Genomic DNA, 23442 nt, shown 5'->3' with positions numbered 1-23442 from the left:
TTGTTCTTCCTCTCCAAAAAGGAGAATAAAAAAAGATTTAAAAAAAATTCACAGTTTTTAACAAGGTTATAAACTGCTGGAGGCAAGGATAAAGGGAAAAATCCCTGACTCCATTCCTGGCACAAGGAGACAAAGCAGCTCAGTATCAGCCTCTCACTGCACAGATGTAATCACTGTGCCTTTCTGCTTCCAGTGCCAGGAAACCTCAGAACTCTGAAAAAACCATTCATTGAGCATGTCAGAAAGGGGGCAGAGCATTGGAGAGCCTGATGGAAATGGCACCCACAGGGATTCCTGAGCACACACAGTGAGGAGAGGCAAATGGGAACAGCTCACAACAGGAGAGGCTGCACTGCCCCCCCATGACCCCTGGCTGCTCCTGAGCCACACCCCAGCTAACCCAGGGCTGCCAGGCACCACTGACCACTGCTGACCACCCTGTGCCCACTGGCACTGAGCTCCTGGCACTGCTGACCACCCTGTGCCCACTGGCACAGACACACCAGCCCCTGAAATCAAACACAGCACACTTATGTGCCTCAAATTCCAAACCAGCGTTGGCAGGTTTAGAACTGTGTTAACTGTGGTAGGCAATTGTATTAAAGGGAATAAAGCAAGGACATGTTTACAATTAACATGACAAAACAAATCATCCAATACGGCTCCATCCAAATTAGACAGGCTCTAATCCTAAACATAAAAATCTTAAAATATCTCAGCCTATCTACAAGTAATAAATTTAGTTCCTTATTTACATGTTATCTATTTCCCTGAATAAATAAACAAAATAAGCAATTTATTATTTTGACTATTCTCTTCCCAATTCTCTTCATCACTAGGCATTAATCTTAATTCCCAGTACCTGAAATAAAATCCTTACAAATGCTTATTAACTCTACGCAGTAAAACATTAAAAGAATACAGTAATCACATTCAGAGAATCCACTTATTTAACTGTAACCCTAAACACATATTTCAACTTAACTCAGAACATAAAATAATCCTACTCTGGCAATTTAGTCAGATTATGATTTTTTGCTAAAGATGAAATTTACACAAGACAGCAATAAATCAGCTTTCACATGTGCCAGTAAAATACAAAACAATTCCAGAAAAGCCCCACCCTAGCTCACTTCTCAAATGTTATTGTTACCATCCAGGCCCTCCCCTACACCACATCCTCCCAAAAGAGGATGCAACAACCCCAACCAAGATGGAATCTCCTGAATGTGGAGGCACTAAAGAGGAGTCACAAAAGAAGCTCTTGAAGGAATTCAGCTCTAAAGAGTCTCTCTGAAGCAGAACCCTGCAGGATCTCCTTTCAAAGCAAAGGGAGTAGGGCTGGTTCCATTTCTCTGGAACTCCTGGAGGGGCTCTGACCTGGCTGTCAGGAGCACAAAGCACACACAGTGTCCCAGTGTGCTCTGAACACAGACTGAGCCCACAAACACAGCCCTGCTCCAGCACCACACTGGCACTCCCCCAAGAAACAACATATGGACACAGCCTCCTCAAAGCGGGAAATAACAGGTTCTGCCATTGAATTAGGTGAAAAAACATTTCCTTCAAACTATAAACACACCAAATGAGTACTGGTAGCCATTATGTTTTTACTGTACTGCTCATTTGAGGCCTGTTTTCTACAAGCAATGAGACTGTCCTTGATCTGATTTTCTGATGCACTCCCACTGTAATTATACACAGTTATATATACACAGCTTTCATAGCACTTTTACCTTTGGAGGTCTATATTACCTTACTTTCCTTTACCTAATTCTTCATTGATGCTTCTAAGCTGTAAAAATAAGGTTGGAATATTTGAAACACTTTCCATTGCTTGCTTAAATCTACACTATTGTGTGGGTATCAGACATATTTTTGTAGTGGCACCAAAGCCACAAATATATTAAATTAATCACATTTTCAGTGGCAAGTGTTTAGAGTTTATAATTAATGCAACCACAAAATAAAAATATGCCTACATGGAAAACATATTTCTTGAAGAAATATTTACTTAGCACAGAGCTTCAAATAAAAATTTTAAAAGCCTTCTTTTTGGTACATTTCTTTCAAAACACAGTATCACAACAAAATTTATATACACAGGCTTCTGAAATGTTTACATATCCTTGTTTATTGCTTACAGGAATAAAATTTAATACAAATGGAAATAGTTTTCTGTTCAATTTAACTGACTAATTCTTTAGCTATATGGAAAAGAGAAGACATCATTAAAAAGAAGAAACTACTTTTGATTTCTAAAGACATCATTAAGATGTGCTGTGTTCTCATTTTGTATGGTATTTTTAGTCATTTTCCCTGCACTTTAAGGCAAATATGATACTGATTTTGCATAAATTAGCTCAATTAGATAAAATGGCATAATCAAATATTCAGACAAACTGGTTAAGCAAATCTAAAACATGGATTAAAAAAGCCAAACTCAAGATTCTTGTCTGGAACTTGAAGACCTTTGCTGGTACAGCTCCCCTGAGTCATGTCAGGGCACCTTTAACCTTCTCTTAACAAGGACCCATTTGACATCTGCATGAAGGAATATTTTGCTCTGATACTAGCAGTAAAACCACCCAAAATACTGCAGCAGCTGTTCCAGTACAAACTATCCCAAAGAAATCCCACAGCCTCCTGGCTGGCATGCCAAAGGCCTGATGCCACAGTCTCTATTTCCCACTAATTCAGAAGGGCATCCCTCCCTTCTAACCCCCACTGGGTACCATATCTTTAGTTCTGGCATTTACATTTCAAAGAAACACATGCACAGTCATCTCTGGCAAAGGAGTATCACCACTGGGAAGAACACAGCTAGAAGCAGACCTGGGCATGCCCAGAATTTCCTTCCTTCTTCATGTACTGTCTGAAGATGAAGTAAAATATCAAAATGCAACTGTTATTCTCAACACTGTTGACTTTTAAAGTCCCTACTGCATTGCAGAATTTTACTGGGTAGCTGCATTTTACTAAGTTCTTTAGTGACTCACTAAGTGGCCCTCAATGTCTAAGCCATGAGAAAACAAATTATCATTGCATTATTTATTATCACTTTTAGGAAGCTCTTGGAGCAGAGGCTATTTCTCTCTGAAGATCTGCAAACTGCCTATCACATACTGGGTACCCCAAATAGTTGTAAAAGTGCTTTTCTGCTAAGACACTTCCTGATGAGTCACAGAGTGCCTGCAGAACAAAGCCTCATCTTCTTCAAAGTGCTCAGCTGTGGCATATTAAAACTGACTGGTTTGAAGAATCAAAGCAAGAGGAATCAGATGGGCTGACTCAACACAGGCCCCTCCTGAGGGCACCCCAAAAGGGCCAGCAGCCCCCAGGTTCTGTCACATTCATAATCCCATGATGAAGAACAAACAAAGAAACCAGCAACAAAGGACATCACTGAGCTTTCATTATGTCACAGGAACATGGCAAGTGCTGCACTGTGAGCAATGAAAGTCTCCTTATGAATGAACCAACATCAGGCACATGGATTACCTTGGAAACAGGAAATAGTAGCAAACTGAGGGGATAGCAGCATTTGGATAGAACAAGAAAAGCATTGTTCAGTTCTGAACCTGGAGTGAATCTTAAGTTAAATACTTCATCTCTTATGCTTCAGTAACAAATTCACAATGCTGAACAAGGAACTTCTCAAATATACATTCCTCATACAAAAAAAAAAGGCTGAAACACATCTTTGAGCTAGACATTTCCACAGTTCTTACCTGTTTAACTCAAGGAGGTCCCTACACACAGACATGTACATATCTTGCTGTCTCATTCACTACAGATTTGAATTACCATGTTTCAAGCATTCCCCATCCCTGGTCACTCATTCCTGCTGTGCATTTAATCCAAATACAGAAGCACATGGAATCATAGAATCATTAAAGGGCCTTTACAGTCAGAGTCCAACAATTGAGCCAGCACCCCTAAACCCACTGAACCCTGTCCTTAAATGTCACATCTGCACATCTTTTAAATATCTTCAGGGATGGTGTATCAACCACACAAAAAGAAAAAAAAAAACACAAAAAAACCCCCCAAAAAACCCAAAACCAACAAAAAAACCCCAAAACCCTCATTCTTATAGCTCTTAGGAGCTCCAAATACAAAAAATATTAATATATTGCAGTTGAAATTACTTTAAAGGAATAAAAAAGCAGATTCATTCTTGCCTTCCTGGCACAACTTAAAACTCGAGACACATACCTTTTTATTAGCAGTTATTGATATTTACATTTTATCTATCATTTTCACTGCATCACTTAATTTGAAGGCAAACGCTCATCACTTCCTCAAAACTGAAGATGTTATAATTTCCTTCTAAAAGCAATCCTCCATCAGTTCAGAAAATGTACACACACTGAATATTTTCTTTGCACTTTAGCTGCAATATTAGAGGAGCATGCATAGCACCTAGATGACAATTTTTCAGTACAAATGTAATAACAGCAGGCTGATGCTGACCTGGTTGGAGAACCTCATGCTGACGTTGCGCTGGTCCTGGGGAGCCACGTAGCGGCCAATGGGGTCCAGATCTTTAGGGCTCACTAATTTATCAGCTGAAAGGAAATGAGGATAGAAATGCAGAATGACTTCAGTACTTTCTGCAGCTTTTGTGAAGACATGTCAACTTTTGTGTTGTAGTTGGTTCTGCTTTGTTTTAGATCAATGATTCATAAAAGCACATTTTGAAAAATTTAGAATTCTATTAATTTTAAAATGGATGACTCAGGCTTTGTTCTTGCCACAGCTAATTACCGCACTGTGGTATAAAAACCCAAGCCTTTATTTGCTCACAGGGATATGTTAATAGATGATATGCAGACACCAGACTCCACAACATAAGTCACTTAAAAAGCCCTTAATCCACAACCATGGAATTATTCTAGAGCATTAACTATGAACTCAATAACCAGAAAAACAGCCTCTCTCTCAAGGTAATCACATGACTTGAATCCTGGAAAGAACAAGAGATATCAAAGGTGCCTCTCAATAGGTTAATTCAGGAAGAAATTGTGAAAAAAAATTTTTTTTAAATATTTGAAATCTAGCAGTTGCTACATGGAGTTCTTTTACATGGGGGAGAAAAATCCCACTAAACCTAAACCCCCAGTATTTTAACCTTCTCCTGAAAAAGCACTCCAATAAAAATACACAAGTAAAAACTTTCAACAAATTCCTTGAATACAGGTTCATAATCTAGTATGAGCTATTATACCCTTAAAATAAGCTTTCTTCTACCAAAATTGTATTTTGACAGGAAACTGTCCAAACTTGATCTAATTTCTAACACAGAGTAAGTCACAATATATCAACAGACTAATATAAAACTTAAGCTAACTGCTAGTGAATATTCATCACCATTATCACAAGTATAAATGTGCTGGACAGCAAAAGCAGGTTCTTTTGTTAGCTCCCTATCTACATCAGCAGCAGCTGACAACATTTAATCCATTTAGTTTACAAAAATATTGCTAAAATTCTTAGTTCTAGGTAGCACTGAATCCACAGAACAAGATATAAGAAGTCTAAGGAAAAACAACACAAAAGGAGCTACTACACAAAAGACTGAGTGAATTTTCAGTTGCATGAAACAGCTAAATACCAGGGACTCCTTTCCCTTGCTCCAAAATGGGGACCTTAACATAAAGGTTTTACAAACCTCATCCAAAGCAAGAAGGAAATTCTGTGGAAAACAGCATCACCACCTGCAAAACACATGCTCTTTTCCTTCATAAATAGTTTTTTCAGTTGCCGAAATGTGCCCTCCAACAGTGACACACAGGCACTTTCACTCTGTTACTCAGCATTTGTAAGCAGGATCAAGATTTTGACTTCCCTGTTCCTGTTTGCCCCTCTGTGGGAGGGTAAGAATTGACTCAGGCTCACGTTGCTGCATTCAGAAATATATGCACCTCGAGAGGCAGAGCCCAGGCCCAGAGACAGCAGCAAAGGCTACAAAGGTGGTACTGTGTGCTGCCTACACAGCACGAGCAAGGAGGCTGAACAAACACAGATTAATTGATACCCTGGAGGCAACACAATGATTTCTGAATGGATAATGAAATGGGAAACCAATACCTTCCCAGATATCAAAGTATTTGGAGCCAGGCTTCCACTTAATTAGCAACCACCAACAAGCAAAGTAAGACACACAAACACTTTCACCAAGGACAAGATTGTTATTCCAGTAGGTTTTCACCAGTAAGGAGCAAAATTGAATGCACCAAACTCTAAATTAGCAGGAATAAATGGAGTCCCTGATATAACAACCTCTGATGAACACCTTGCTGTAAGATCTCCAAAAACTATGAGAGAAGCAGGGAAAAATTGCTATGAAATTTTGCATATTTTGGAAAAAAAAATAAAAAAATAAAAAAAATAAAAAAGCAGTGTGTAAGAATGCTCAGCAAAGAACTGAAACACAAGAATGTTTATGTTACACAAACAACAGCTAGCAAACTATAAATAGAACTTATTAACCAGCATTCTGCAGGTACAGAAACACACAAAGATCAGTACAAGATCAATACTAGCTGAACTTCTACAGCAACCTACACACACACTGGAGGATTACTTGGCTAATACTCTTATAAGATAAATTATTGTTTTAATTATTAGTGAGATTGCCTGCATTTACTTTGAAGCGTTGGCAAAAAGAGGAATTTTGCAAGCAAAACCAAACAGGTGGAGTACCAGACAGACTCTGTCCCTCTATACCCAAAGATACATCCACTCTTCTTGCCAACTGCTGAATTTTTAAACTCCTCTTAAATTTCTCTCATTTTTATTACCAACAACCTGTTTCCCTTCTGTGCTAACAGAAAAATAGTTTCCAGAACCCCATCTACCGATTACTAGGTAACTGCTGATCATGTTAAAATAAAGTAATATATATTTCTCCTGAAAGAAATACTAAAGGAGAAACCCAACTGTGAAGATTTTTCTGGATTAAACATTCTTTTTGCATTAGCCTATAAAATCATTCCAAGTGAGACTGAGAGTTTGTGACTGAAAATCACCAAAACAACCTTCACTGGTCAAACTTTGACACACACATTCAATAGCTCATACAATTGAAAAAGCGTAAAAATAACACAGATGAATGAATCATTGCCTTTCTCTGAGACTGCAACGACTCAAAGTTTCAACTTGTCTTGCTTAAGCAGTCAATAATTGGAATTAAATGCTATAAATCATTTACAATGTAATGTTAGTTCATAGGTGTTTGCATGAGGAGAGGAGGGTTAAGGGGAGGAGTATTGCAGTTGGGGCGATGATTTTTAGTGTATCTGTACAGTGATGAAGCTGATACACTTAACCCAGAAAGCATCACATTAATATACTCTGTCATGAAGAAAAGGAAATAGGAGGGAAAGCCAGAAAAAAAAGAAAACTCATCATGTTTAGGTTTTCAGTACTCCATGAAATATTCCACTAAGCTGTATAGTACGCAGCATAAAACCAAGAAGACTGCAAAGCAATTTTTATCTGTCCCAGATAAAGGCAATGCCAGTTTGGATTGAGGAGGAAGGCAGGCCAAAGGGGCAGGAGGCGGCTCTCACCCAGCAGCTTGGCAATGATGTACACGGCCTGGCCCCACAGGAACAGCTTCCCGTCCCGCCCGTTGTTGCTGGGGAAGCGCCGCTGGCTGCCCGGGCTCCTCTGCTCCGCCTCCACAAAGTCAGCAGGCACGTAGTAATACTTGGGGACAACAGGGCACCCTGGGGACAGCAAGCACAGCCAGAGGGTAAACATCACTGCCAGGACTCGACTGCAGTGCCCTAAGAAAGCTGAAGTGGATCCAGACCAGGAAATCTTGCACCCCAGTAACAGTTTGAACAGAGATTGTCATTTGTGTTATCTCAGTGAGCAATCCCAGGGCAATGTTAAACTACTTTGGATTTCACCAGACATTTCCTCAGAATTTCTTCCCAGAACAGGTATGTTGTCTGCGCAGCACCTTCTGTGCCAACTGAAACTAACAGAAGTCACCTGAAGGAAAAAGCAGAAAGCCTTAACCAAAAGCCATGAAAGCTGGGTCCCAGTGAAACACTCAGGGTGCTGTGCCCCCAGTTAACACAGGCTCAGTATCAGACAACTCTTTCTAACTAAAACTCCTGCTCAAAAAAGAGTCAACTTGGTTTTGGATCATTTTATTCATCAAATGTTTAAAATGATTCTTGAAACACCATGAAACAAAATGGCATAACTTCTCTACTAAAGATACGTACCTTGTACCTAGAATTATGCCACAGGTATTGCTGATCATTTTAAACTTTATTTCAGAACTTTTTAAGTGGACATGCATCAGGAATTTAGAGACATGATTACAAATGACTGACCTAATTATATGAAATTGAAAAGCAAATTAATATGCTTCCTGCATAATTAAATTCCACCTTAATATTGCTCTACTCTTGAACTAATTTGGATAAACAACAGGTGATAAACAGAATAAAGCTGCAGTGTCTTACTATTTGCTTAGGAAAAAATCAAATTACTGGGAAGAAGCAGAGAAAAAATGGAAAAGCAATAGTTATTAGAGATATTAGATTCAAATGAGTGAGGCACCAAACAACACCCAGAAATTTTAAGATGTGACATTTGTGATGACATGCAACAAAAGGAACCACAAGATTAATTTAGTGTGCACGAACCTTCACATACTCATTATTAATCAGAAAAAAGTGACAACCAGCAAGAAAAATTTGCTACACAATGCAAATTTGGTAAGGGAATGTTTGACTGACTTACAGAAATTAGTTCACTTCAAAAAGTTTGAAGAACAAGGCATATTCTGCATGCACTTGTGTAACTGTAGCACAGATGTAAGAACAGGTGACTTAAGTGCTGAGTTTTAAAATTGGATTGTTCTGTTCTCAGGCCATTTCTTTTCCTCCCACTCAAACTTATGGCCTTTTTCTTTTTTTAACTGAAGTTTGGATGGCTGTGCCTGTAGGCCACCACTAGCCTTTTCTGCAGTGCCACAAAAATTCTGAAGTGCTCAATTTAAATACGAGAACATTTATAATAAAATTATTATGTAGCCACTTTCCCAGCTCTAAGGTAGAAACAATTTCACATGCATATACCAAATTATTTTTTAGAGCTTGCAAAATTAAGTGACAATGAATGATGAGAGTAATTCTCAGCTGGGTCCAGGTGGGACATTGAGACAATCTGACTGCTGGTAGTTAATATTTGCCTGAAAAGGAGAAGTGAACTTTGTAAACAATGAAGCAGAGGTGAAGGAGGGGAGGAATGAGTGGGCACAGTGTAAATCTTACTTTAGGATCACATAAATTGTGATAATTAAAGTAACATTTCTCTGGGAAAATGCTACTGATTTTTCCAGAAAAATGTTACCTTTATTATCACAATTTATGATGCAATATATCTACATAAAAGGTAATTTTAGAATTAGTATTTTTCCACTAGGAAACATGTTGATGCCCTTACTTCTCATTTGTTCTGACCACAATATACATTAGGAAAGCAATTAATACATTAATAGGTAAGTCAGGATTTTTACAATTTCAGGTCAATAAAAAGCTACAATTGTTTCAGAAGAACAATTTCCAGATAATACCTTCAGGTGTATGTTGAAGCAAAGGGTCCAGAAGATCCTGATATTCCTTTACTTGTGTAGGATTTCCTCTAAAAATGCCTAAAATTAACCAAACAATAATTGATTTAATGGAAGAAATAATTTTTCCATGACCTCAAGGTTCATAAAATAGGAATAAAAAAAAAACAAAACAGTGTTTACTTTTCAAAACTAACTATTAAGTACCTAGACAGTAAATAGCTCACAAAAAGGAAAAGACTGAGCTGTAGATCACAACAGTCAACTCCCTGATGCTGCTTTTGGGGAGACACTGATATGTTAGGGACTACCAGTTCCTTAAAAGCTGTTTTAGCAGAACTTCCCAAGATGAATCTGATGAATGCTAGCATGAGTAATGTTCAGTTCATGGAAAGTTCTTAAATGAAAACACATATTAACAATACAAACCCCATTTCTGTTCATCAAAGAAAATATTGATCTATTTGACAAGCAAGGTGATGTTTTAAAGCAGAATATTTTTTAACATTCAAAGAGGAACAAGCTAGATGAAAACTTGGCATTATGAATCTTATACTAATATTTCCTTCTTCAACTATCAATTTTTTTTTCTTTCCATGGCTCTTCAACACTCCATCCAAACTCAAAGTTTAACAAGTATTGCTCACCATACTTTCAAATCTTCCTGAGTATATACACAGGAATATTTACAGCTATCAAGAGACACAAATGCAATCAAAGTTTGCACACAAAAAGGTGTGTGACATGTGACACACTGAGCATTTCCAAACACTTGAGGATACTCATGACATAGGAGCAATGTCTGCTCCTTCCACATCCTTGTCTTTTTGCCATTGCTGCACTTCATATTTTGCATTAAGGAAGTTTGTGGATTTGGAGATATTTGCACAAAATCTACCAACAGAAATGTTCTGTTTCCTAAAAGTGTGGTCCAGGCAAAAAGGACAAGGACAATATGTGTAAAGTATATAATTTTTAGGGTTTTTTGGATACAAGAAGCGTAAAATGCTTTTTTTATTCTTTTGTTAAGCTCAGTTGAAGATGACTATCTTTTTGTTCTCAAAACTGCAAGTGGGCAGCATTAAATGTCAGTGCCTTTCTCCTCAGTTTTGGGCCTCACTCTTTGAAAAATGTCAAATATTTCTTTAGAAATATCAATTGTGAAACCTTATTATATCTTCAAACACAACATTTTAATCTGTGGGTGGCCACTGAGCAGTTGGGGCTGATGGAAGATTTCTGTGCCCCTCACTGTCTTCATCTGCAAACTATTCAACATGCTAGAAAAGATGGACAGATTTTAATCCATTAAAAAATCTTTTTGACAATTGTAACCCTACTCATGTTCTTATTCAGACTTCTGTTCTATGCAAGTTCCAGCTTCCATCCTGAGATCACCCCTTGAGCTCCTTTGGTGTGTCTCCCGTGCTCACGTCAAGACCGACGGAGTGTCATTTTTGTTGGTTTTGTTTTGATGTTTTTATTTTGTTTTATTATTCAATCAGACTGACTATGTGAAAAATTGTGGCTAGAAGGAAATGAAACCTTTCCTGGTTGCCTTTCTTCTCTTCTGAATTCTGACTGAATTGCCACACAATGCTCAACTTGAGAAGCCCTGGTGCACATTGAGTGTGGCAGTGTGCTCTCCCTCCCTTTTCTTTCCCGTGCTGCTGTGAAGTTCTGATACATCTGAAAGTTTTTCAGGCTTAAAAGGCAATGCAGGACAATGCCACAGACTGAAGCTTTTAACACATCCTTACCAAGTTATATTCTAAAAACAGTTCACATTAGAAATGCTGAAATATAGCGGGTTGGGATGCTTGGGGTTTTGTGAGCCAGGAGGCAGAACTCTCACTGAGATATTTAGTGCCACTGCATTATGGTTTATTTTGGCAGGACAGGAAAGTAATTTTGTATCTTTCCTCTAAAAGCTCATTTCTCTTATGCCTTTAAGGAACAGGAATGTAAAACTATACTTACCATCAATTATCATGAAAATAAAAAAAATAGGGAATTCACACTCAATGCCATCAAAAAGCTGCAAAGAAGAAAAATTCATCAGACATTTCATAATTTTCATTTAAGTAAATATATATCTGAATAATCCTGCAGAGTAATTTCCTAGCAACAAAAGGCAAACTTGAATGCAAAAATATTTTAGTACATTTAGTATCAGTTAATTCTATGGGCACTTTAACTGTGCCTTTACATCTGCTGTGGCTTTTTCTCAAGCAGACTATTTAAATAATCTACTTTTCATTTTTTAGAGAGAAGCTATGGGGGAAAATATAAATAAATTTTCATTTAGATAACCTTAACTGATAAATACTGTGATCAAAAGCAAAATTGTTTTCCACACACTCAAACTGTAGTCAGCTGTGAAATTAAATGAAATGATAAATAATTTCCTTATTTGTTATGTGAAATCAACTGTACCCTAAATGTAAATGAAAGCACATTCATTACAAAACAAGCCAATGACTCAATGCTGACTTAGCAATCTCTGAAAACTGCAGATGCAAATTCCAGCAGGCACCTCCTTGCCTTGGAGGCTTTGGGAGCCCCTGAGCAGTGTGGCTGCAGGGGCTCAGGGGGGCAGGATTTACCTTGATCTCTGCTGGTTTGTAGTAACGCCGTGTCCTGTCCTCCAGCGCCGTCCTGTAGCCATCCCTCAGAAACCTCTTAAACCCATATTTGCCTTTCAACTTCCTAATAATTTTATCTAGTGTTTGACCAAACAGAACCTCATCATCCAAAGCAAATCCAGGATAACTAAGGCAGGGCAGAAGAGCTGCATCAGTATTCTGTAGGAGAGTGAGAAATGACATTATGAATTTAATTAGATCTCTGACAATTATTTGATGCACAAACAAAGACTGTTTAACTTACTAAGTGAAATATACATTTGGAACATTATCTTATCAAAATCGTAGTGCTAATATAGGAAATAGTGTGCAAAATAAGACTTCTTAGGAAGTATCAAGATAAACTACAAACCAAATGTGCAGATATACAATTTAGAAGATAACTAATTTAATTCAGAATGTCACCTGTTTTACAGCTGATAATGTGCAGGCACATTTGAAAACATAAAACTTTGTGTTTTGGGACTTTTTTGTTTGTTTTTTAAATACATTCTCCAGATTATTCCTGGAGAAAACACAAACATTTGGGTATCATATGCTCAAAAAGAAGCACAAGTATTTCATAAAGGTGCAATGCTGAGAAGTATCTGTGATTAAATTGTCATTTTTGAACAGCTTTTTCAGAAACATTCTTAGGGTGCTGGAACAAACAAGCCTATCTGATTTACAATTAAGAAGATAAGGGAATAATTCCAGGAAAAAATAAGAGAAACCTTCTCAGGAACCATGCAGATCGTTCATGAATTACAAACACTAGAAAAATTACTAATTAGTGCATCACCTCTACAGGTAAGCTTCCAAAAACACACAAAAAGTATCATTTTCTGCTGATATAGTCAGGATACTTAACTATTTAAAATTTCAGCCAATATGACTGAAATTAACCCAACAAAGGAAGAAAAGAACACAAAGATTTGTATGGGAGAAGTTATAAAATCAGCTTCTATTGGAATATTTCAAGTCTCCAGCAAATAACAAACAGCAAGAGCTCAAAAAGACCATTTGACTATAGAAAAAGTAGCTGACAGTGCCTTTTATTTAAATTATCCAGCACTACAACTCTGCTATAATTCTTCTACACAATAAGTAAACTATTAATGTTTCAGATTAATAGCCTGTTTCATGAACAAAACTGCTATTATATTCCAGAATGAATAAAAAAAGCAGAACCCTATTATCACTCATTTTAAATTACAGATTTTCTACCACCACATTTACCTTTGATGGTAGCACTGAACTAGATGTTTTTTTAGCTAATCTATATTTATGTCATTTAGATTTACTCACTAAGGAAATACATTTGTAACGGTAGTTTATAACAACAAGAAATTGTTCATATTCAGCAATTTATGATAAGCCAAGCTTAAAGGCTTTTTTCCTAGACAAAAGAAAGAATTAAAGCTAAAACAAAGGGTTTCAAAAGTGCAGACACTGTGTATAGTGGAAACTAGGCCAAAAGAAAAACAAATCCCCAAGGCTGCAAATCTCACTTAAGTTATTTCAAATTTTATTTTAAAATTGTCTGGAAAGCTACCAAGAGGTTACCATTTTAATCTAACTATTAAAAAAATAAAGAAGATCATATTAATTCCATATTAACTACAACGCAGTGACACTTAACAAGCAGAACTTTAACAGCTTCCCAGCAAATTTCACATTTATCAAGCAGATCAGAAGGTCATATGCACTTGTTTCCCCCACACTCTGCTGAGGTGAATTTCTTTAATGACTTACATGAGACCTTGACTCCCGGGGCAGCAGCGAGCACAGGGTCTGTCTGTTCCGGTTATGGGCATCGAAATCCACAAATATGACAGACCAAGAGCAGCCCTGGAACACAACATTGCATTGTTTAGGCAAAGGGAAGAAGCTTGGTGCATCCTGCTGAAACACTGCTCCTGTGTTTCATTTAGGTTATGTTGTCGTTGCTGAAAATTCTAATCAGAAAACACAGCACAACATCAAGTTGAAAATATTTTGATTTTTCAATATATTGAAGTATAGCCAAAATTAGATGGCTTTATCACTGATTAGTAATTATATGATTCATTCAAGCTGTTAACTCTTCTATTAATATTTGAAAAATGAGGCCTCTATTAAGGACAAACAAAAAAAAGTAGTTGTTCTTCCCTGTGAACACAGGAAATGTTCTAAACAGTGATGCTGAATATTTCATTACAAGTCAGTTAGAACACAAAATATTGGATATTCAGCACAGGTACTGCTTTGGAAAAGGACTTTCATAGCAAATAAAAATAGTCTGCTTTTCAGTTATTGTAAGGTTTGCATTATCAACATCTATTCCTTGGTAAAATTCACTTCCTAATAAAATCAGTAATTTCACACAGTATTTCTCTGTCAACTTCCTGATACTTCCTGAAACACTAAATTCCCCTGGCTGAGACAGAGTTTAAATAGAATCAATATAATTTAGAACTATTACCAGGAGGCAACTTCTTCTTCAGGTTTGTTAATGAATAGGTATCTTCATAAGTGTTGCAACTGATAATGAATTTCAGAACGTGAATCTCAGTCAATGTGAATTCATTCCACTAATGGTCATAAATCCTAGAAATTTTCATAAATCCACCAAATTTCTCCTAAACAGCAGCCAATTTTTTGTATACAACTTTCCTAGGAAGACTGTTCCAGAGCCCACCATTCTAATTATTAAAAATTTCAATTTCCAGTGAAGTTTCTACATAAATACCTCACCACCCTTCTTTGTGTGCCAGTACCAACATCCACTAAGATGCTTCTCCAAAGGGTTTTATTCTTACTTATACTTTACTGCACTCTAATTATATATAGTTATCATAAAAATGCACAGCTTTTGCTTTACTAGGGTAAACAAAACCCCAATTTTTTCCACTGTCCCCATGGGAAATAATCTGTTTTCTCAGTCATTCTAGCAAGATACACACTGACTAGTGCTGCAATAAGAATGTCCACAAAAAATAAATCACATTGGCTTTGATGGTTTTAACTTTCTTCTTAATCCAGGTTCTGATTATTCACAATTCTCTAAACTCACCTACAAACCCTGAACACAACCTGCCTCCACATGCAGTTCCAAAGTCTGTGCTGCAGGGAAGGATCCTCTGGGGGTTCAGGAGCAGCCTCATTTGCATTCCCTAAACCCACAAGCACCTTGTTTGACAAATGAACTATTTTTCACTTCTCTAAAGACTGTAAACTTCTGGAGTAAGAACACTGTACAGAGACTTGATTTATGAAAAAAAAAATTTAAAAAATTGTTTTTGCCCAACCCAGTAGAGGGCATGCAGCTCATACACAAACAACTGTGCCCAGGTCAGGCTTCAATGTGCTGCTCTTGCTGTGAGCAGTGCTACCCAGCAGTGATTTCTGCAGGCTGTACCTGTGCAGCTGCAGGTGCAAACAAATCTCTTGAGGGGCTCAAGGGGATTTCTCAAAGCCACTGGAACACAGCTGGAGCTAAGCACAAAGGCAAACTCTGCATAGACTGAAGGTCAAAATGGGTTCTGTTAATGCCAGCTACAGATCTCAGAAATAAACTCTCAAACAACCTCTCAAAGCATTTAAATGGGTCTTGCTTCAGCAATTTATTCATCCTTTTTAGAATTCAGCAAAAAAAAAATTGAAAAAAACCTCAACAGCCACATTTACTGGTGCTTGAAACTATTGGGAAGGTAAAGATTATAGATAAATGTCATTTCTGAAAGAATAACAATGCATATACAGTGTGTGGTCATTACTAAAGATCCTTACTACTCCTAGTTCTGAACACCTGACATCAGCTTTTAGAATGCATGGCATCTCTCTCCCATATATACATTTTCTAAACCATTAATTTGGAAGATTTTAGCTACAGACTACTGTATAGCACCAAAGACAAAGATGCACACAGAAGGGGAACCCACAGCAGATATAAAAGTCTCAGAAAAGGCTTGCTTCCCTAATTGATCCAAGCCAAATAAAGGATGAGAAAAGACTTCACAGATGTGCAACACACTGAAATTAAAAACAGGTTAAAAAGTGGGATTATATAAAAGCAGCTTGTTTAAAGTCTTGATCAAAAGGCACATGAAGGAAGCAGACAAAAGGAAGGTAATGCTTGAAGGGGGAAGTATATTCTAGTATCAGCAACAGATACAGTTCTGAAGGAAAAAAACATTTTGGCAACAAAATTCTTTTTTAGACTAAGCTACAACCACTTTAGAATTTTTCTAAGGAAAAATCTCAAGTGATTCTTGATAGAAAGGGCACTAATGATTTTATCAGATAAATTCTGTACCTGAAACAGCAGCAAGCAGTTTGCTGACTTTCTTTAAAGCTGGACTCTAACAAACTGTGCTAGACACTTCTAAATATCCTCTGATCTACCTGGTAAATCATTAATGCTAACAACAAAGGAGGGAAACAAACACTTCTATTACCTGATTTCCAAAGAGATTGAAACCATTAATTGCTTCTAAAGCTGCTTTTGCCAGTCCCACGGAGCTGAGGAGAAAGCAAAACAAAACCCAGAGGTATCACAATTCAAGCCCAGGCTAAAACTTGACACACTTGATAGCTTTGAGTGCCAGGACCTTTTCTTGATTTGAATTTCACGCTTAACCTTTATGTTACTAAAATGATGATGCAGCAGATTTGGGGTTGGTTTGGTGGTAGGTTGGGTTTTTTTCTCTGAAGTACTACCCAGCATTTTTATTTGTCTTCAAATGTCAGAGAGCATCTCATAAATGAACTTTTGTTCTCACCTTGCTATCAGACATTGGCATTATGCATTTCAAGGTCTTGCTAATAGCACAGAGACAGAAGATTTAATTCAGCACAATTTTTCAAACCAGCTCTCGAGCATTAAACTTTAAAGACTGATTTCTAGCTTTCAATATAATAAAAGAGCTCATCAATCTGAACTCACAACAGAAGGATTTTCTGATGTCAACCATATAGTGACACATCTTTAATTTCATTCATCAAAGAAAACAGGACCCAGAAATTCCATCAACAATTCCACTCACATTTTAAGACACTATGGATTAAAATCACTAATAATTATATAATTAAAAATATCAAATTATATATTAAAATTATTTATTAACCCTTATGTAAATGCCACAGTACAAATAAAATACATTTTAACAAAGTTTTCAACATTTTCATTTAAAAAGTGTCCTTTTCTATTTACCTTGTGAGAATTATTAAAAAAAGTGAAGGAGCATTCTTTTCCTTTCAGTTTCACTTCTCTTTTTCTTAGTTTTTAAGATTACATAATTATAGATAAATATTCAGATAATAAGCACTAACTCACACTTCTATGTAAGAGGTGTTGTGACTGTATTGACAAACAACATCATCATCGAGCCCCCCACCAAAAAATTGACAACAATTAAATTGTCAGAAATCTGCAAACAGGGACTGCTTCAATCCTTATTTTTCTATACTCCATGCAGCACTCTGGGATGGAAGCAAACATTTTACCTTACTCTAAATAAACTGATTTTTACTATCTAGTATTGTAAAATATGTAATTTCAAATGATTACAAACAAATTAATATTTTTAATATGGGGTCTAATTATGATTACACAAGAAATACTGAAAAGAATGAAAATAATTCAATGCAGTTCAAGAATTTGGTTTTTTAAGTATTATTTTACCTGTGTTAGTTCTAATATTAGAAATACTTTGTACTGTTTTCACACTTTATCATTTACAAACCCCCATGTTCCTCTCTGAAACACTGCCAGGAATGATTCTCCTGGGCTCCAGTTCTAATTGCTCAACAAGAGAAGGCTGAAGCAGCCTAACCACAGCCTGCTCTGAGCAGCTGCCTCTGCCTGGTGCCCTCTGATGCTGAAAGCTTTGAGAGCTGCAGAATGAGATGAAGAAATAAACTGAACTCAGAAGAGCTGGGAATGTAATTATTTTTCTGGCTTTGTTTCATACCTAAAAAAAAAAAAAAGGTAATTGTTCTAAAAATTGCTTTATTCTAATTATCACCTAGCCATTGACCAAATAAATTGGTATGATGACTCAGAACTTTTCAGACGAATTCAGTATTATCAAACTGCGTATACAGAAGGTAAAAATCAGAGAAATCTTGCACACTTGAGGTTGTATCACATGTTAAAATCTCATATTTTCCTTTCAAGTAACAGTCCTAATATCAACATGATCTATTTTCAGAGTGAGAAAAAACTTACTGATAAAAGGTAGAGAAGTAATAAATGTTCAGTTGGTATTCAGATAACGTAAAACTACTCAACCTGTCTGCAAAATAGGCTGATACTGCTTGAATGACATTCAAGACAAACATGTATTCCTTCCTTGAAATCATCTCTGCTTTGCAGACTCAATCATTATTCTACAATAATAGTAGTAAAAAACTTAGTAATTTACTGTAATTTATCAGCATTTTTCTATCTCTAGTTATTGAAAGCCCCTGGAAACTTCATTATTCTCACAATTACTTGCCAGTGACCATATAAACATCCCAACATTGTCAATCACTCTCTTCACCACACACACAAGTACTACTTAAATTATCAAAAGTTTTATTGGGTAAATGACAGGAGGAAGTCCTTTAAAAGAAAAAAGAAGTCTGTGAAGAGCCTTTGTATCAAGTGTGTCTTTACAAGAGTGAACAATCACAGCACAGCACTCTTCAGGACTGTGATCACACTTCACACTCATTTCATTGCTACTGATTAATGCCTTCCTGTTGGGAAAATTGCTAAAGAGGTTCTGTAATAAACATTATGCTTATGTGTTTATATAGAAAATACATTCCTCAGACTCTACAATTTAGTAACAAAAGAAATGGAGTGTCTTAACTGAATGGATGAATGGCAAAATGTATTTTAATAAATGTGTTGCTTCCTCCACTCATTAAACCACTATGAATAGACCATACTGACCTGTGGGACTCTGCCTGGAGAAAAAGGAGATGGGCACAAAGCAAAACCTCACCCAAACCCTCTTCAAACAGTCCTCTAAAAATGTGACAGGATGATGAAGTCATTGGCCAGAAGGGACATATGGAACTTATCTAGCCCAACACACAACCTCACTTGAAGCCCAATATCTAACCAAGACCAATTTAAGTAAACCCCAGCCTATACTAGACAAGTCTCACAAACCTCCAGGGATGGTGACTCTGCTTTGAGCATCCTGCTCTTTCCTTCTCTGTGCTTCCAATGAAAAGGTTTCTTCTTCATGTCCCCACTGAACTTCACCAGGTGCAATTCTCAGACCTTACTGGAGCTGCCAGTTATTTTAGTGTGTCAAGGATTATCAAGAGCAGCCTTGCAATCATAATGCTGCTGCAAGGTAACATTTGACCTTGAGCCATATTTAGGGCAGGGCAAGATGAGACTAACCTAGAGAAACCACTTCCAGCTTGCTAAAAGAGATTTACTAAACAAACTTAAACAACATTCATAATTCTCATTACTTTTTAATTGTTGGATTCAACCCCTCAGTAAAATACCTAAGGGCAAACACTAAAACTTGCACATTTTTAGCAAATGTAAATCAAAATACACCTTCAAGTACATCCATCCTTAATCCTCCTCCTATTCAATTTCTTGCCTCTATCTGAATGCTGTGCATTTCAACTGGAACATCAAGCAGATGTGAAAAATAAGCAAATGAGAAAAAAGTTTCTACATCACTAATAATTTTGTAACTCTATAACCCAAAAAAGAACAAGGAGGGACAGCACTACAGCAATGTGCTATATACCCCAGAGAAGAGCATGACTGAGGCCCTGCAGCTCCACATTTGGGATATGAGGATGCTGCTTTGGTGATTTCCTGATTCTCAGGGTGCATATGGGAGGTGTCAGAGGCACTTTGCACAGCTCCTCAGCAATGCCTGCACAGCAGCTGGATCAAACAGCTACAGGACAAATTCATTTCTGTCAAGTTCAGCCGTATGGGAAGGGATCACACTACAATAAAAGCTGTTACAAATCTTGCCTTTGAACCAATAAAAGACATCAATTTGCATACATCAGTGCAGACGTGCTCCACAGAGTGTTCTGCTATTTATCATTTATCACAAGTGTTTGGAGCTGTACTAAGAGACTGTGAAGGCTTAAAATATCTGCATCTTTTAACATGGGCCATAATGTGCAGCTATTATTCACAGACTTCCAACTGTAAAATATCTTCTTTGAACAGAAAGCCTCTTTCAATAAAACACAAGAATTACCTACTTATTCTGAAAGCAAACACAGCCTGTATGGAGATTTCCATCCCAGAATTTAAGGGTCAGGAGTGCACCATCCTTAACACTGCCCCTGAAGAGAGCACTTTGGGGTCCCTAATCACAGGAGACCCCCATATAGCATTTGTGAGTAGACCTGATATTCATAATTGCTTCATCAATTTGAAACAAAAGGGGATTTTATAGCTCTCTTTGGTAGATACAATTGGAACATAAAGTATAAAGAACATTTCAGTGTACACAGAGCTTTCCTCAATATCTAAAAATGCCTTTTGATGCATGTTGCCATCCCATTTTTCCTGATTTATGAGAACCAGGGAAATTGCCTACCAGCTTTCCACAGCGAAGCAGAGTATCCACATGTACACCAAGGGTGATAAATAGAGGCAATACTTGTTTCTGATGACCAAAGTCTACTTCTTCAATTAGGACCAAGCTCTGTGCTTCCCCTTATGCTAGCTCAATGATCTGTTAGATTGGCCCAGTCCATCTCACTAAACTTTACCCTTAGAAAAACCAACCTATAAATGTCAGCCTAGATTAAGATAAAACAACATGCCCATTTCCATCTGTTTAAAAGATGCTCAGTTGTCCCTGAAGAAAATTCACATATTGAATAGCCAGGATGCTGAAAACAGGAGACACAGGAGTTTCAGTGCTCCTTTTGCACATTTTTACAAGGTGAGATCTGGAAAGAAGCATTTGTTTCTCTATGTAGTCATGTAGTCTGGCATTTGACAATTTTACAGACACAGTAGGAGAAAAGAAAATCAGCAAAGTCATAAAGCAGATTATATAACAACTCTTTTTTTTTTTTTTTAGCTCTCATATTGATTAAAAGGTTCTATAAAAGCCCTGAAAAACAGCCCTACATTAATAGTTTTGCTGCAAGGACATGTAAGTATATCTAAAGGTTAAAATATACATGCCTGCATGTGCGCTAAGAAAAATAATTCATTCTCAAATGACAAGACAGATTTCTTTGGCAATATTGAAGGCTGGAAGAAATGTGTATTCTTTACAAGCCCTTGATAATAAAGATGATCAATAATGTTTTCAAAATCCAAAGATATCCAAGCTATAGCCATTTTTATGATTATTAAAACCTCAGAAGTCCAAAGGTGAAGGAAACAATAGTAACACTGGAATAATCAAGTTGTCAGATTACAGATTTGATCCTTCAAGGCAGAGAGCACATGAGTGATTCCACTGAGGTGAGCAGGACAAGTCCAGCATTAAAATGCTCCCAGGATTGCTCCCTGTCCCTGACAGGACTCAGAACTTGCAGCATCTGAAGAACCTGGAAAAGAGCTTGGCCCTAGGCTGCTCTCCAGTGTACAGCATCTCCTTCCCACCACAGTGTAGAAGAGAAAATCTAATCTCATGATTCCACACCTTTTTAAAGCAGGATAATCCTAACCAGTTTTTTGAATATGATTCCAATCCCAGTGCACATGCCTAAAGACCCTGAGCTGCTCTGAACACAAGTTTCAGAATTATATACATGCAGCTGCACATAATTACTGGAATTTGAATACTCAAATAGCTAAGCATCCATGTGGTTATTTCAGCATGCATATCATGATGAAATTATCCTCACATTTTCCCAAAATACATCCCTCAGTCTTTAGAGAACCTTAATCTAGTTCAAGCAGTATTTTCATGCATTATTATTTATAGCTTACCCATTATGAATTCTTTCCATTGATTTACTTGCCCTGGCTAACAGAGCTGCATTTGCTCACCCACCTTGAGTGCAGCTCTGGACAGCCATTGTTGTACTTGCTGCCTCTCTCCCACACACCAAAGTCTGGCACACGATAGGCTCTCTCCACACAAAACACAAGGTTCTGGATAAAGGACACCTACAGGGAAGAAAAGTGACTGAAGGAAAATGAAAGCACATCTTTTCTGTCTTTTTCCAAAAGATAAACTTGCTATTCCTTGTAACTGTTCTTTCCATCCTTTTCTGTCTCAACTCAAAGGATGGTGTTGTCAAGTTCAAATATTCTCCTTAAAACCAGTTTTTAACCACAATATGTTAAGAGCTGTCCCAACTGATGTGTGAATTTACAGAGAAGTTGCAACAAAGGCAGGGATAAAAATGATTTCATATTGAAGACACATATTTGAAGAGCTCCAAAAAGCTCTTCAAAAAGGTGATAGCCAAAAAGGTGATATTTTGATATTTTCAAAAAAATTTATACTAACAACATCAGAAACAAAACCAAAATTAGAACACAGAAATCCTGGTGCTTTTTCTTAATTCATTTTAAGAGAACTAATATGCCAAAGTTTTATTAAATAAGCTCCAGATAACATATATTTATGCAGATTCAAACACACTCCTTTGTAAACATAAATAAAACTCTAAGCCAATTTATTATAATTAAAATCTCTTCTTGGACCAACACATTTCAACTGAATACCAAAGTACTGAAGGTATTTAAGATGTATTCAACTATAGCTGGGAACTTATTTAAACAGATAATTTTTCCTGATTTACACTGTTCAAAGAGACATTTGGAGTTGCTTGACTGTAGAAAAATGAAATTGAACATAAGTTTTATAGTTCACTTTAAAGAGTCCACAGATTGGAGCTTAAAGAAAATGTAACCACAAGCACAAGATTTACACTGGTTCATCTCCAAAGCAGGGATTTTATCCCCTCCCATCCAAATTATTCTAGGGGACTGTGGAAAAGAAAATACTGCAATGGCTAAAAGTAAAACCTTACTGAGGAACTACAGAGAAGCATCCACTTTGGGTTTTTTTTTCCAATGAGCTATGTAACAAAACCCCAATCTTTTACTGAAAGGTATTTGCCTGTACACCTTTGTTTTGCCTTTTTTCTCCATTTTTCTTTAAATTTTAAAAATTTACTATTTCAGATTTACTCTTTATATTTTTATATTTACTCTTTTATCTCATACCAATATTATAATTCTAGACACACTGGTCTGTCTTTATTTAATGTCTC

General features: G+C 36.9%; 1 protein-coding gene across 4 annotated transcripts in view; it reads right to left on the bottom strand.

Moving 5' to 3' along the window:
* PHKB (phosphorylase kinase regulatory subunit beta) overlaps positions 1–23442 on the bottom strand; it is a 66667-nt gene that overhangs the window by 27174 nt on the left and 16051 nt on the right. For all 4 annotated transcript variants that reach the window (XM_059481154.1, XM_059481156.1, XM_059481155.1 and 1 more), the window contains 8 exons: positions 22212–22327; positions 16665–16728; positions 13981–14076; positions 12208–12405; positions 11582–11639; positions 9605–9682; positions 7578–7736; positions 4477–4571 (listed from right to left, as the gene is read on the bottom strand). In XM_059481154.1, coding sequence (XP_059337137.1) covers positions 4477–4571; positions 7578–7736; positions 9605–9682; positions 11582–11639; positions 12208–12405; positions 13981–14076; positions 16665–16728; positions 22212–22327 — 864 coding nt within the window. The remainder of the gene's footprint in view (positions 1–4476; positions 4572–7577; positions 7737–9604; positions 9683–11581; positions 11640–12207; positions 12406–13980; positions 14077–16664; positions 16729–22211; positions 22328–23442) is intronic.

The sequence above is a fragment of the Ammospiza nelsoni genome, chromosome 13 (assembly GCF_027579445.1).
Source record: "Ammospiza nelsoni isolate bAmmNel1 chromosome 13, bAmmNel1.pri, whole genome shotgun sequence".
Lineage (NCBI taxonomy): Eukaryota > Metazoa > Chordata > Aves > Passeriformes > Passerellidae > Ammospiza > Ammospiza nelsoni.
Note: the sequence above shows the minus strand (reverse complement) of the source record. Positions and strands in the feature narration are given on the sequence as shown.